Source organism: Eubalaena glacialis, chromosome 16, assembly GCF_028564815.1.
Source record: "Eubalaena glacialis isolate mEubGla1 chromosome 16, mEubGla1.1.hap2.+ XY, whole genome shotgun sequence".
In the NCBI taxonomy this organism is placed as follows: Eukaryota; Metazoa; Chordata; class Mammalia; order Artiodactyla; family Balaenidae; genus Eubalaena; species Eubalaena glacialis.
This window is the reverse complement of record NC_083731.1, coordinates 85,125,357-85,138,207: the sequence shown is the minus strand read 5'-3', so window position 1 is coordinate 85,138,207 and position 12,851 is coordinate 85,125,357. Positions and strand designations below refer to the sequence as shown.

Here is a 12,851-nt window from a genome sequence, read left to right as displayed (position 1 = left end):
GGCAGAAATAGAGACACAGTAATAGGGAACAAACGTATGGACACCAAGAGGGGAAAGGGGGGTGGGATGAATTGGGAGACTGGGTTTGACATGTATACACTACTATGTATAAAATAGATAACTAATGAGAACCTGCTGTATAGCACAGGGAACTCCACTTCACTTCGCTGTACAGTGGAAACTAACACAACATTGTAAAACAACTATATCCCAATAAAAATAAATAAATTTTTTAAAAAAACCTTATGTGAAATATATGTAAATTCCCATTTATCTCATGAGATTTTGTGCATTTCTTAAGAATAAATTCTTCTGAAATGAAAAAATAATAAAGAGCTCAGTGGGAGAAAACACGATAATAAAGTAAGATCATGCTGATTCTTTCTCTTTAGTCACGTAGAGAAAGAATGGATGTGTAAGAGGGAAGGGGAAATCTACAAAGATGTTTGGGATTTGCATGCGTGTTGTCCAAGCAGAGTTTCAAATAACATGTTTTCTGCACTGACTTTGGTGTTTCCATGCATTTCCTCACTTTAACCTCACAACAATCTTAGGACGTAGAGGTATATTTTAGTTTGAATGTCTGTGCTTCGTGCTTGTTCTTTAAGAGTATCTATGAGCCTCCATAGAGCAAATAAATTATAGTTTAAGTGTTTGTTGTTGTTGTTCTCAATTCATAGTGTGCATGAGAATGACCTTGGGTGCATTTGTTTTTTATTTATTTATTTATTTATTTATTGGCTGTGTTGGGTCTTCGTTGCTGCGCGTGGGCCTTTCTCTAGTTGTGGCGAGAGGGGGCTACTCTTCGTTGCGGTGTGCGGGTTTCTCATTGTGGTGGCTTCTCTTGCTGCGGAGCACGGGCTCTAGGCCCACAGGCTTCAGTAGTTGTGGCACGTGGACTCAGTAGTTGTGGCTCACGGGCTCTAGAGCGCAGGCTCTATAGTTGTGGCACACGGGCTTAGTTGCTCCGCGGCATGTGGGATCTTCCCGGACCAGGGCTCGAACCCGTGACCCCTGCACTGGCAGGCGGATTCTTAACCACTGCGCCACCAGGGAAGCCCTTGGGTGTATTTAAAATGCAGAATCCCAAGTCCCACGCCACCCCCATATGATTATTCAGTTGGTCTGGGACTGGGCTCAGAAATCACATGTTATAAGCAACCCAGTGATTTTGACACATACGGTTCATGAATCACATTTCCAGAAACACTATGAACCCTTGTGACTTCATTGATTGGTAGGAGTCTGTACCTTTCTGGGATTTGCCTAAACGTAATGTGTTGCAATATCTAACTGGAGAAAATATCTAACTGGAGAAAATATCTCTGCACGAGGATACACTGATAAGCCACATCTACCATAGGAAGAATTACCAAGGGGAAAACTCAATGGGGTTGAGACCACAGTCAAATAACGAGCCTTTACTTTAACCTCTGCAAGAGAAGGTATGGATCCACCAAAGAAAACCAAGAGTGAGGGTCTCAGCACTGCCGTTCTGAGTTTGGAGCTGCCTCTCCCACTTCAATCCCCATAGATTGCTTACTTTAACACTCTTGTATGGGTCTTAGATTTGGGGGACACGCAGAGGAAACACTTTGACAAGGGTGTTTCTACACCCTCACAAAGAACACCAGGGTGGCAATGACCACCCTTGTGACCTGGAAGAGGCAGGAATGGAGCAGGATTCCAGCCCTGCTTCAGCCGGGACACTAGAATCATCCTCTCCTGAGCCATATGAGGGTTTCCTCTGAGTCTGTGATGACAGCTTCCTCTCCAACCTGGAAATGGAAGAACCATGGGAAATGCAGTAGGAAGGGTCTCTGGCTACCAGACGGGCTTAGATGTTGCATTCCTCACCTATGGGGGGGCGGGGAGGTCATCCCAGTAAGGATGTGATTGGCTCAGGTCTTTCTTTTGGGCTTTCCTGGATGTAGAGAAGAAGCCCCGGATCTCCCCACCCCTGTTTCTCTCTGTGTGGTGTGGTCAGGGCTGGCTGGAGAGCGTGCCACCCGGCCCTCCCCTCGTCTATCCCCTTTAAGCAGGGCCCCATTTGGGGGCATATTCCCCTAAAACACAGGCATATATCCACCCAGTGCTTCCTCAGTGTTCCTGAATATTCCTTTCCAGGCCTACCTGTCTGGGAATGTCCTTAGACATGGGCTTATGGTAAGAGCTCTTGTGGCTCTTTGGGCTACAGCAATTACCAATAGTTAAATGCTTGTAGGCGCATTAAAAGCAATGCCAGGGAAGCAAGGAAAAGATGACCACTTACCGACTGCCTATGAAGTGCCAGGAACATTGGACATTTTGTCTCATTGAAATATCATAAAAATAATAAAAAATATTTCTTGAGTGCTACTATATAGCAAGATAGTATACGTCATGGCCAAGAGAATGGATTCTGAAACCAGACCTCCTCAGCTTGGATCTAGGCTCTGCCACTTATTGGCTGTGTGATTCCACAGCCAGTAACACCTCTATGCCTCAGTTTCCTCCACAGTCAAATGGGAATAATAGTATCCACCTCCTGGGATTTTAGTGAGGACTGACATATGTAAAATACTTGCAACAGTATCTGGTTCCATGTGTTTGCTGTTATTATTACTCTGTTGCAATGGGTATATTATATGGAGCAGTACCATTGGTTTCATTTTACAAATAAGGACAGAGCAGTTTCAGGGAGTTATATAACTTGCCACGGGACACAGCTTGTGCAGGGCAGATTTGGAACACAGGTATATGCAACTCCTAAGGCCTTTCCATCATATACCAAAGCCAAAACAAATTTCTACTACTGAATTTGTGTCATCAAAGACATAGTAGACAGGTACAGTAAGAGCTATACAGGTGTTTGATCAATAAATTGAAAATACTCCTCCTTCAAACCAATAAGCCAAGTGAAATGCAGAACGGCTCAGGAAGGTGGCTGGAGTGACCAGAAAGTGTGGGTCAAGGCTTCTTTGGGCTCCAGCAGGAACCTGGAGGTAAGGAAAGGTTCCCAGGAGAACAAAGGATTAGTCAGGAATCAGTGATGGGAGGGGCGGTGGAGGGCTAAGAAAGGGAACCTCAATGGAAGCAAGAAGCTGGTTATCCAGGACTAAGATGAGAAGGGAAATGACAAGGCCTGGGGTTTCTAGAGACTGCATATCTGGATGACAGAGCACAGACGGGAGCCTGGGTGAGAGCCGGGATGAGCCCAGAGCTGCAAGGGCAGCCACAGGGATGCTGGAGGAGGGGCGAGCTTAGACCCTTTGGAGTCTCGACTTCCGTTCCCACTTTTCCTTTCAGCTGCAAAGTAAACTGAGGGCCTCAGAAGGATTAAACAAAAACAGGAGGAAAGGGCTGGTGTCTGGGGGCAGGGGGAGAAGCACTAAGCCCAGTCCTGGGGTGCAGCCCCCCATGGGCCCCTTCCACTCTTCTTTCACCATAAAGAGAGCCAGTGAGGTAGAGAACGGACAATTGTCCAATTAAATTAGATTTTTAGGCTGCATTTATCTATATGATGGGGGTGCTGAATTACCTGGAAAATAATTTCAACTCTCCACTTAATTTTGCTCGATTATTTTGTCCTAGGAATCAATGGAAAGTCTTTGATTCAAAGTCTGAGGTCCTTTTTCCTGAACAAATTAGGTTTTCCTTGGCCTCTCTCAGACCTGGGTACCAGACTCTGAGGAAATCCCGGAGTAAGAAGGATGACTACCCTGGGGGGACTAAAAACCGGGTAATGTACCAAAATTCAAAGTACATTATGGAAGGAGTATTCTCATTCCATACATCACATCGTTAGCTTTAGTACTTCAACTCAGGGTATAATTTAATTTTTATTTTTAACAGCAAATTAATTATAAAGGACACCCTCTAATAAATTCCACACAAATTCATCACAAACACAGCCTCAGAGGTAAGTGATGTTCACGTATAGTTTTCCCTTTATAATGGAATACAACGGCTTAAAAATTCTCATCGTCAAGCCAAATTCAGCCCTTGGCGTGCTTGTGAAACCACCGAGGAAGACTCAGCCACTGACGGAGAACAAGGTAACCTGTGTTTTCCAGGGGCAAGCCGCGCCTCGGTAAGGGAAGGGGGAAGAGGGCAGGCTAGGACCTCCAATATCAGCGAGGGCCATCAAGACGTCCTGCTAATAAACGACTTTTTCACTGTCCACACTATAATTGGTTTACAGCCTTTTTTGTTTATTTATCCATAAGAGCTGCTGTTAAATGGCTCGAGAAGGCTCTCGCCTAATGGCTCAGTATCGCTCCCGGGCCTGTGCGAAGCGAGAGGGGCGCAGGCGTCAGCGGGGATTCAGAGCGGAAATGCATTTCACCTGTAATGGACTTGGCGCTTTTATGATACCCTGAGCTATATCCACAGAAGAAACACAACACACGACCTTGCTCGGTGGCGGGTATATGTATGTACATTATAATTAGCCAATCCAAAAATCCCCCTACCTTCGTCCCACCTAATAAGAACAATAACAAGCGGCTGTTTGGCTGTGGTTTCCTGGGTCATTTTTTTGGGCAGCCAGCCTCAGCAAATGCTCACTGTGAGGGTGGGGAGGCCTGGGTGGGACATCTCCAGCCCACACCGCCCCCTCCCCCGCGTGTTGTCGTGGTTGTCGTGGTTCAGCCCGGGGTTCCCGGATTTTGCCAGCGCGCGCAGGGGGCGGATTTGCTTTCTGCTGAGTGCCCCTTTTCTTTCTGCAGGGCCGAGCAAAAATATTAAATGGGAGCAAATGAAGCATCGAAATGGAGACCAATTTACAGAAATGTGCAATTAGACGAGAAGTGCAAAGTAAACACTCTGGATCTGGGGGCAGGGGGCGGGCGAGGCCGCAGCAGTGGAGGGGGAGGAGCGGGCTGCTGGAGCGCCCTAGTAGAGGGACCGCCGAGGGGGCGAGCGAGAGGAAGAAAAGAAAGAGAGGGGGAGGGGAAAGGTGGCCGATCTTTGTCCCAAGCGGTGCTGCCGCCTGCTCATAACCACGTCGCCAAGTCAACCCGCGGCGACTCGGCATATTATCTCCGAGGGTCAACACGCCGCGGCCCGGCAACCCCCCTCCAGCCCTGCCCTCCTGATCGATGTGGTCGCTCGCGGCCGGTGATAGCGGGTCCTCCGCGGACGCCGCGAACAATGGACTCATTGACGCGGGTGCGGAGAGATTAGGTGCGCGGGTCCCACGGCCTTTCGCTCCCTGGCCCCCTCGGACTGCAGGTGGCCCTTTTCCCTGAAGAAATCGCCGGAACTCCCCCCGCTGCCCGGCCGCTCTCAGCCTGCCCTTTGGCGAGAGCCGGCGCTCCGACGATCCCCGGAGCTGCGCGCGTCCCCACCGTCGCGCGGACCACTCGGTGCCCAGCGCTCATCCCAACACAGATGTTGACACGGCACCAGCATCTCACAAGAGAAAGAATCTGCAGAGAAGTCCAGATTCCCAACTAGCTTTTGCTTTTTAATGAAAACGAGGCGTATTTCAGGGTAGCGCACTCAATCCGTATGCATTCGTATATTTCCACCAGGAGGAAACATATTAAATCTACCTCGTAAAGGACTGGATGTAGTTTGCAGTTTAGGAAAGTCAGTGCAGTGATTTCCTTTTGCTGGTTCCTTGTGGTTCACGATCCCTCTTGCCCAGGCTTTTCTGCAATGGTGTCCAGTTTTTCTAAAACCCTCGTGGCGGTTCGAGGACTGTGGTCACTTCGGCAGGACGCCTAAGGCGAACCGGTCGGCGGCGTTGATCCTGCCTGGGTCCGAGGTTATGTGCCAACGCGACCCGGAGATAGTCCGTCTGCACCACTGGATCCGAAAAAGCGTCTCTATTCAGTGAGGACCCCAGAGGGCCCAGAAGTTACCGAATCGGTGGGAGCCAAACACTGACATTGTCATAAAAACGCTGCGCTTCTATTTCTTTTCTGAACGCTCCTCTTCCAGGCCTGCCTTGTTTCAGTCGGACGCGGGAATCGATGTTCTGCAGCTGACGGACTCCGGCCAGGTCTCGGGATCCGTGGGGAGCCATCAAGGATCTGGAAACCGGGTGCCAACCCCCTGCCCCCGCCTCCCAGACACAAGAGGGGACGCTACTTCTTTTCCCCCTTGCCACTCTAGGAACCTGCATTCTGAGCTGGCCAAATGAGCCCCAATTTCCCAAAATCAAAAATTAATAATGCCTTTCCCTTTTAAAAAATTTAGAAGCCACTGCGAATGCTTCTGAAGTTACAGTTTACACTCCAGAAATCCCCGGAGCACAGCCATAGGCAAAAACATACTGCAAATCCTGGATCTTTATGTGTCAGTTCACTGACATCACTCGTGGTTGTGTACAAGTTTCATAAATAAAATAGAACCAACTACTTCCGACCTGTAGAGCTGGGGTCCGCAAATTTTTTTGACCGTATTCCCTAACAATTTTTTAAATGTCTATGTACAACCGCAACGGATGTGTATTTATAAATTATACCAATGAACTAATATGTGCATTATCAAACATACAAGGAAAATAGACTGCTTAACGTATGAGGAAAATATGTTTCTATAAATGAACAGAAGGTCTAATAATTTCATTCGTGCCCCACTTTGGCGAGTACTGCCAACTGCACATACAGGTGTAGTAAACTCGGCTGAGAGAGAAAACTGAAACGTTCAGGCGCTCGTGGGTACCTGGGCCCGGCTTCTTAAGGCAGCCAGCCAGGCCAATAATGGCCTCAGGCTGAGCCACGTGGGGCATAGCGTAGCCTATAGCGCCGCGGCCGCCCGCCCGTCCCGCCGGCGCCGGGTCACCTCTCCGAGCGGTGCCGAGCTGTCAAAGCTGCAGGGGTGGCTCCGGGAGTGGGAGCGCCGCACAGCTCCAAGTCCCTGGCTCCAGCCCCCTTCTCCTGGTTCCCAAGGCCGGGCGGCAGCCATGAATGGCGAGGAGCATTACTACGCGGCCACGCAGCTGTACAAGGACCCCTGCGCGTTCCAGCGGGGCCCGGCGCCAGAGTTCAGCGCCAGCCCCCCTGCGTGCCTGTACATGGGCCGCCAGCCCCCGCCGCTGCCGCCGCCGCCGCCTCCATTCCCCGGCGCCCTGGGCGCGCTGGAGCAGGGCAGCCCCCCGGACATCTCCCCGTACGAGGTGCCCCCGCTCGCCGACGACCCCGCGGTGGCGCACCTCCACCACCACCTCCCGGCTCAGCTCGCGCTCCCCCGCCCGCCGGCCGGGCCCTTCCCGGATGGAGCTGAGCCGGGCGCCCTGGAGGAGCCCTGCCGCGTCCAGCTGCCTTTCCCGTGGATGAAGTCTACCAAGGCTCACGCGTGGAAAGGCCAGTGGGCAGGTAAGCCTGGCTCCCGCCCGCTTTGTCCTCACCCGCTCTCAGCCCGGCTGCCCCTACCTCCAAGCGCTTCCCAGGACTCTCTCCCAGTTTGCGTCCCCAGCCCCTATGGATAACCTAGAGTCGGACTAAAGCATACAGAGAGCTAACAAGGCCATTTTGCAAAGAAGCGCTTTTCTGGTCCAATTTGGAGCGTCTTTCCTACTCAGCTCTCTTCCTGGCAGCTTAAAGTCCTTCCTTCCCTGTCCGCTGAACTCCAGGAGCCCGCGCGCTCCCTGCGAGCCTAGGCCTGGCCGAGCTCAAGGCTTCGGACCCTCCAATCCTCCCCCAGCTGGGGGTCCGCACGCCCAGGACTCCGGGGAGTGCGCGTCGAGGGAGCCGAGCAGGGCTCTGGGATGCTCCCGGCCCGGCCGGAGCGCGCCTTGGAGCGCGCCTTCGGAGCCCCGGGCCCCTTCTCGCCTTGAGCACCGCCCCCAAGCCCCGCGGGCGGCTCCAGTAAAGAAAGCCAGGCCGTCTCAGGGGCACTAAGTAGGTGCAGGAAAGCAGGGAAGGAAAACCGTACCCAAGCGTGCAAAGAGGTCCAGCGGCCGGGGCTGGGGGTCACCGCAGGGCCGAGGACTGGTCGCTCACCCTCGAAGCCGAGCAGCTGGGAGAGGCGTCTGCGATGCTCATTCACTTTTGAACCAACAAAAGTGTTTGATGGGCTCTCCCCGCGCTGCGTCCCTGCCAGTCAGTTCGAGTTAGGAGATGCCCTCTGGCACAGGCGAAACAGGGGGCCCCGGGCGCCGGCCTGTAACGGAAGGTCTTCCCGGCCCAGAGCCGGCGGCGAGTTCTGGCGCGGCCTGTGCCGCCGCCACACAATCTTATCGCTTCCGTTCCGAAGCCACTTCTCGTCACACCTGCACTGCAAATAGTGGGCTTTTCTTTTCCTTCCAACTAACAGTCGGGAGTCAGGGGAAAGAGGCTAGAGGTGCCCGCGCCCCCGCCCCGGGAATCCTCGGCCCCCGTCCGCCGAGTCTGGTTAGCCTGCCCGACTCTGCCCCTGGCGCGGCCAAGAGGGGTTTGGGGAGATCCGGGCTCGTCCCCGGGGCTCGCCTCTCCCCACTTTCTCGCGAAGGCTGTGTGGGGACCGGGCAGGTCCTGAGGCAGGACAGGATCCAAACTCGGCCGCGATCTTTCCCACCGCCGACGAAACCACGCACGACCCTTACTCAGCCCGCGCGGCCGCGGCCAAAGGCCTCGGAGCCTTGGCAAATGCGGGATTCTTGGGAGGCGGGAGGACGGCGTCCCTGGGCCGTGGGCGCGGGACTCCCAGTCCGTAGTCTCCTGCCAGGAGCTGCCTCCCGCCCAGGCCCCCTCCCCGCGGCGCGCTGGGGGCTGGGGGCGTGCGTTTCTCGAATTCCCGGCCCTCCTCGCGGCTTCCCCAGGAAGAATGCGAGGGAGGATCTGAAAAAGGCTTTCTGCGGTGGGGTAACTTCCCCACCTCCCGGGGGTGTTACACCTGCTCCAGTGGAGCTTGGGCTCGGGCCGACCGAAGGAACCGGAAAGGAAAACCCGAAGGAAAATCGGCAGCCTTGCCGGGGGATGGGGTAACCCTGGGAGGGTGACTTCCTCGGGCTGGAGGGTCGCGGTCGGAGGGGCCTTTGCCTGCGCCCTCTGACCCACTGCAGGCTCAGCCCGCCGGAGGGTGGGGGGCGGGAGGCGCCCTCCGGGCAGCTGCCTGCAGGATGCTGCTGCGGCCAGGGCCGTCCTCCCTGGAAACTCTGGAAGGAACCAAACTTCAAGGGTCTGGGAACCCGCCTGCCCGCTCCTACTGGGGTTTCACACCCCTGGAGAGAAAGAAGTGACCAAAGGGCCTTTATACGTAGATCGGATATGCATACGAGTAACAACAGGAACTTCCAAAATCCTCGCCCTAAGAAATGAACGGCGGCCGCCTCGCTGGCGGGCTTGCCCCTAAACGCCGCCCCCTGCGCCTTGGAGAACAGTGCAGACTGGGGGCCCTGACGTCTTCCCAAAACCACCAACAGCCTCCATCCTACGCCTTCGCCCCCTGCCAACTCGTCCTAGGCACAGGACCCCTCGGCTAGTGGGCCTTGCGCAGCCTCTCAGAGCGCTTTGGGGAGGCTGCTGAAAAAGGGCCAAAGCCCCGCGAGGTTGTGGGTTGAATTTACGAACTTCAGAGGACCTTTTTAGATGTTCTTTTAAGGCTCCCTAGTTTCTCTCCCAAGCCAAGGAAGGCTTGGAAGTGTTCAGACTCCGAGAGACGCCCCCAGCAAGCAGGACTCTGCTGACTCGGACCGGAGCCTCTGCCTTGGCTTCTGGGCACCTCCTTTTGGCCTGGGGAGAAACCCCTGGTGGGTTGTATTCCAGAAACACACACACTAGCTTTTCAACTCTAGCCAACAGTCGCAGGAGAAATGTCACATACCTCTGCCCTACGTACACGCCGATTTAGGCCTCTTCCCGGTGTTTCGCTGGAACTTACCGCCCCAGAGTCCACAGCCTGGGCGCAGTCGGCATGTCACCCAGAAAGGAAAAGATCAGGGCCTGGAGGCGCACAGCCGCAAACACCGGGTGAGCGGTGCTAATCTACCAGGCCGGGGCTGGCTGTCGCTTCCTCACCACCCGGGCTCGGGGTTCCTCTACCCTGCCGGGCTCTCAGCTCCCCAGTGGGGGATCCGGCCCCGAGTCTCCCCTCCCTAGCCTCCCCTCCTGCCTTGGCCAGCATTTGGGGCCCAGGACACAGAGGCTGGGGTTGACAGTGACCTTCTCTGGGGCTCAGAATGGTTTCCCTTCTCGTCCAGGGCAGGTGCCCAGCCGAGATTAGAATGACAATTATAGAGAATTTACCAGCTCTTGAGTTGGGGCTGACTACAACAATATAACTTTACAGAGAGATAATATATGGTCAGATATGACAATATATGTCATAACCTCGGGATTTCTATTAGCTCAAGGTTTTTCAAACTGAAGGTTGCACCCATCAGTCGGTCGTGAAATCCATTTACTGGGTTGAAACCTTGTTTTTAATGAAACAGTAAACAATAGGAGAAATTAGATAGCATCATAGGTGGTAAAGTTTGGTTTAGTGTCCTAAATTTTTTGGTGTGGCAGTTATATATATCAGTGTGTGAACTGGGTGATGATTTGAAATGTATTTGTTACTGTGGGTCATCGTCAGAAAGTTTTTTTTTAAGTACTGTATTAAAGACATTTTTTTGCCTTTGTAGAATCCAGTCGGTTTAGATATCTATTATGTGCATTTTAATCAGCACCAACCCAAACAGCGGTTAAGTGAACACATTCTAGAACCACTCGTTGATAGAGCCACGGAGAGAACCCCTGCAGCTTTGACCTCCAAGAAAAGGCAAACCTTACTAGGGAAGGGCTGCGTGCCCCACACTGGGCTCTCGCATAGAGGGCCTGAGCTCGGTGGCCAGAGCGGCTGGGAAGGGGCCAGGGCTCCCAGGATTGGGGCAAAAGGGTTGGGTTGCACGGGTGCGGACAGGCAGGAGAGGCCAGGGATCAGGGACCACATTCACGTGCTGTGTCGCCCGCAGGCGGTGCCTACGCAGCGGAACCGGAGGAGAACAAGCGGACGCGCACCGCTTACACTCGCGCGCAGCTGCTGGAGCTGGAGAAGGAGTTCCTGTTCAACAAATACATCTCCAGGCCGCGCCGGGTGGAGCTGGCCGTCATGCTGAACTTGACCGAGAGACACATCAAGATCTGGTTCCAAAACCGCCGGATGAAGTGGAAAAAGGAGGAGGACAAGAAGCGCAGCGGCGGCACCGTGGCCGCGGGCGGCAGGGACGCGGAGCCCGAGCAGGACTGCGCGGTGACCTCGGGCGAGGAGCTGCTGGCGCTGCCACCCCCGCCGCCCCCCGGGGGTGCTGTGCCGCCCGCGGTCCCCGCCGCCGCCCGAGAGGGCCGCCTGCCGCCTGGCCTTAGCGCGTCGCCTCAGCCTTCCAGTGTGGCGCCTCTGCGACCGCAAGAATCTCGGTGAGAGATGGGGCTCCTCCCTGCCGGGTGGCATCAACCACTCGCAAAGGAGGGAGGCGCGGACCCAGGACCCCGGCTGTGACCACCGGTCCAGGCCGTTCGCTGGGGCAGGAGCTGAGCGGCCCACCCCAGACTCGAGGGGAGAACCCGGGCTCTGAGACGCCTAGTGCCAACTGGGGCGCGGTGGGGAGACGCTGGCCCACCTCCTGGAAGGAGAAGAGACGTTTTCTGAAATATCGGGGCCTCTTTGGGTGATACTGTTGGATGGGCAACGTCTGTGCTGCCGTGCAGGTGCCATCACTCCAGAACTGTGGACCTCTTTAGAGAAGCCGTCTCTTCAAAAGACTACAGAAACTATACAAACTGGAACCGTCCCCAACACAGCAGGCAAACTGGACGGAGCGCCGCAACCTGCCCGGGGAACAGAGCCATTTTTACTCCAGCCTCTGCCTTAACGTTTAGAAATAACTGAAAGGAAACGTCTGAAGTTTCAAAGACCTAGTGAAATCAATGCCCATGGAATAGAATCATTCCTCCTTCTCCTCTTCTTTTTTAATCCTTTTAGCGGAACCACATCCTTCACCAGCGCACATCCTTCAGCCTCCACCTCTTTCCTCTGAAGAAAAGAACGTCTTGCAAGCGTGGCTGGGCGGTGGCAGGGCTGGGGTGCAGGGGCAGTGGCAGCATCGCTGTACACCCCTTTGTGCCAAAACTCCCAGAGACGGCAAGGGGAGATGGGCCTGGAGCGAAGGTTTTGGGGAAGAAAGACGGCCCCTGAGCAATCACTACACTGAAGATACTTGGAGCTTTCTATTCCAGATGGGGATTTGGTTCCTGATCTCAGGGCAGGGAAGACTGTGTGGAGACAATCAGGGTGGCCTGACCCACCTTGGAAACTATCCACAGAGTATGACTTCCACATCCTTAGAAATGATGCAAATGTATGTGGTTGGGGAATTCGAGGCAAGATGGTTATTTTTATTTAAAGTTTTTAAATTACCTAACATTTCTTTACAAACAGGTCTGTGGTTTCCAGGTCAGTTGCTTGTTTCAGGGTCTGGGCCTTGTGTTCAGGTGATGTTTGTGGGAAACACTTAATAAATACAGATAACGTGGAAAGAGAAGAAACTGATTCCGCTTGCTTTGTATCAAACCCTTCTTGAGGTGCAATGATTCCAATTCATTTAAAAAATTAAAGCAGCATTTTTTTTTTTTTGGCACTAACCAGGGAAAACCTGGTTAGACACCACGTTTGGGTTTTAGGTTGGGAAAGCATATGAGCAGGTGGATTTTCAGGTGTTTTGTTTCATTCTAAATTTAGGAGTCACTTCTGAAAATGAATTAATTTCTTAGGCAATAGAGCCCATAGGCATGGGGAGTTCGGAGTGTGGCGGGCTGTCGATGAATACGTGCAGAGCCAGAGCTGCCACCCTGCCCCACACCGCACCGCCCCGCACCGAGGGGGGCAGAGAAAGCCCAAAGCGGCCGTCCAGGCGAGGCCTTTTTCGGGGGCTCCTCCGAAGGAAGTGTTGCTCTGGATGA

At 53.7% G+C, this 12,851-nt stretch overlaps 1 protein-coding gene across 1 annotated transcript; it reads left to right on the top strand.

The window, feature by feature from the left end:
- Positions 1-6,895: 6,895 nt before the first annotated feature.
- Positions 6,896-11,313, top strand: PDX1 (pancreatic and duodenal homeobox 1). The gene is made up of 2 exons (XM_061171000.1): positions 6,896-7,307; positions 10,868-11,313. The coding sequence occupies exons 1-2, from the start codon at positions 6,896-6,898 to the stop codon at positions 11,311-11,313; spliced, it is 858 nt and encodes a 285-aa protein (XP_061026983.1).
- Positions 11,314-12,851: the final 1,538 nt, after the last annotated feature.

Bases quoted from the DNA above. Each gene is read 5' to 3' on its own strand.
- PDX1 (XM_061171000.1), top strand. From the start codon at position 6,896: ATGAATGGCGAGGAGCATTACTACGCGGCCACGCAGCTGTACAAGGAC. The intron at 7,308-10,867 runs GTAAGCCTGGCT...TGTCGCCCGCAG, and splicing joins GTGGAAAGGCCAGTGGGCAG to GCGGTGCCTACGCAGCGGAA.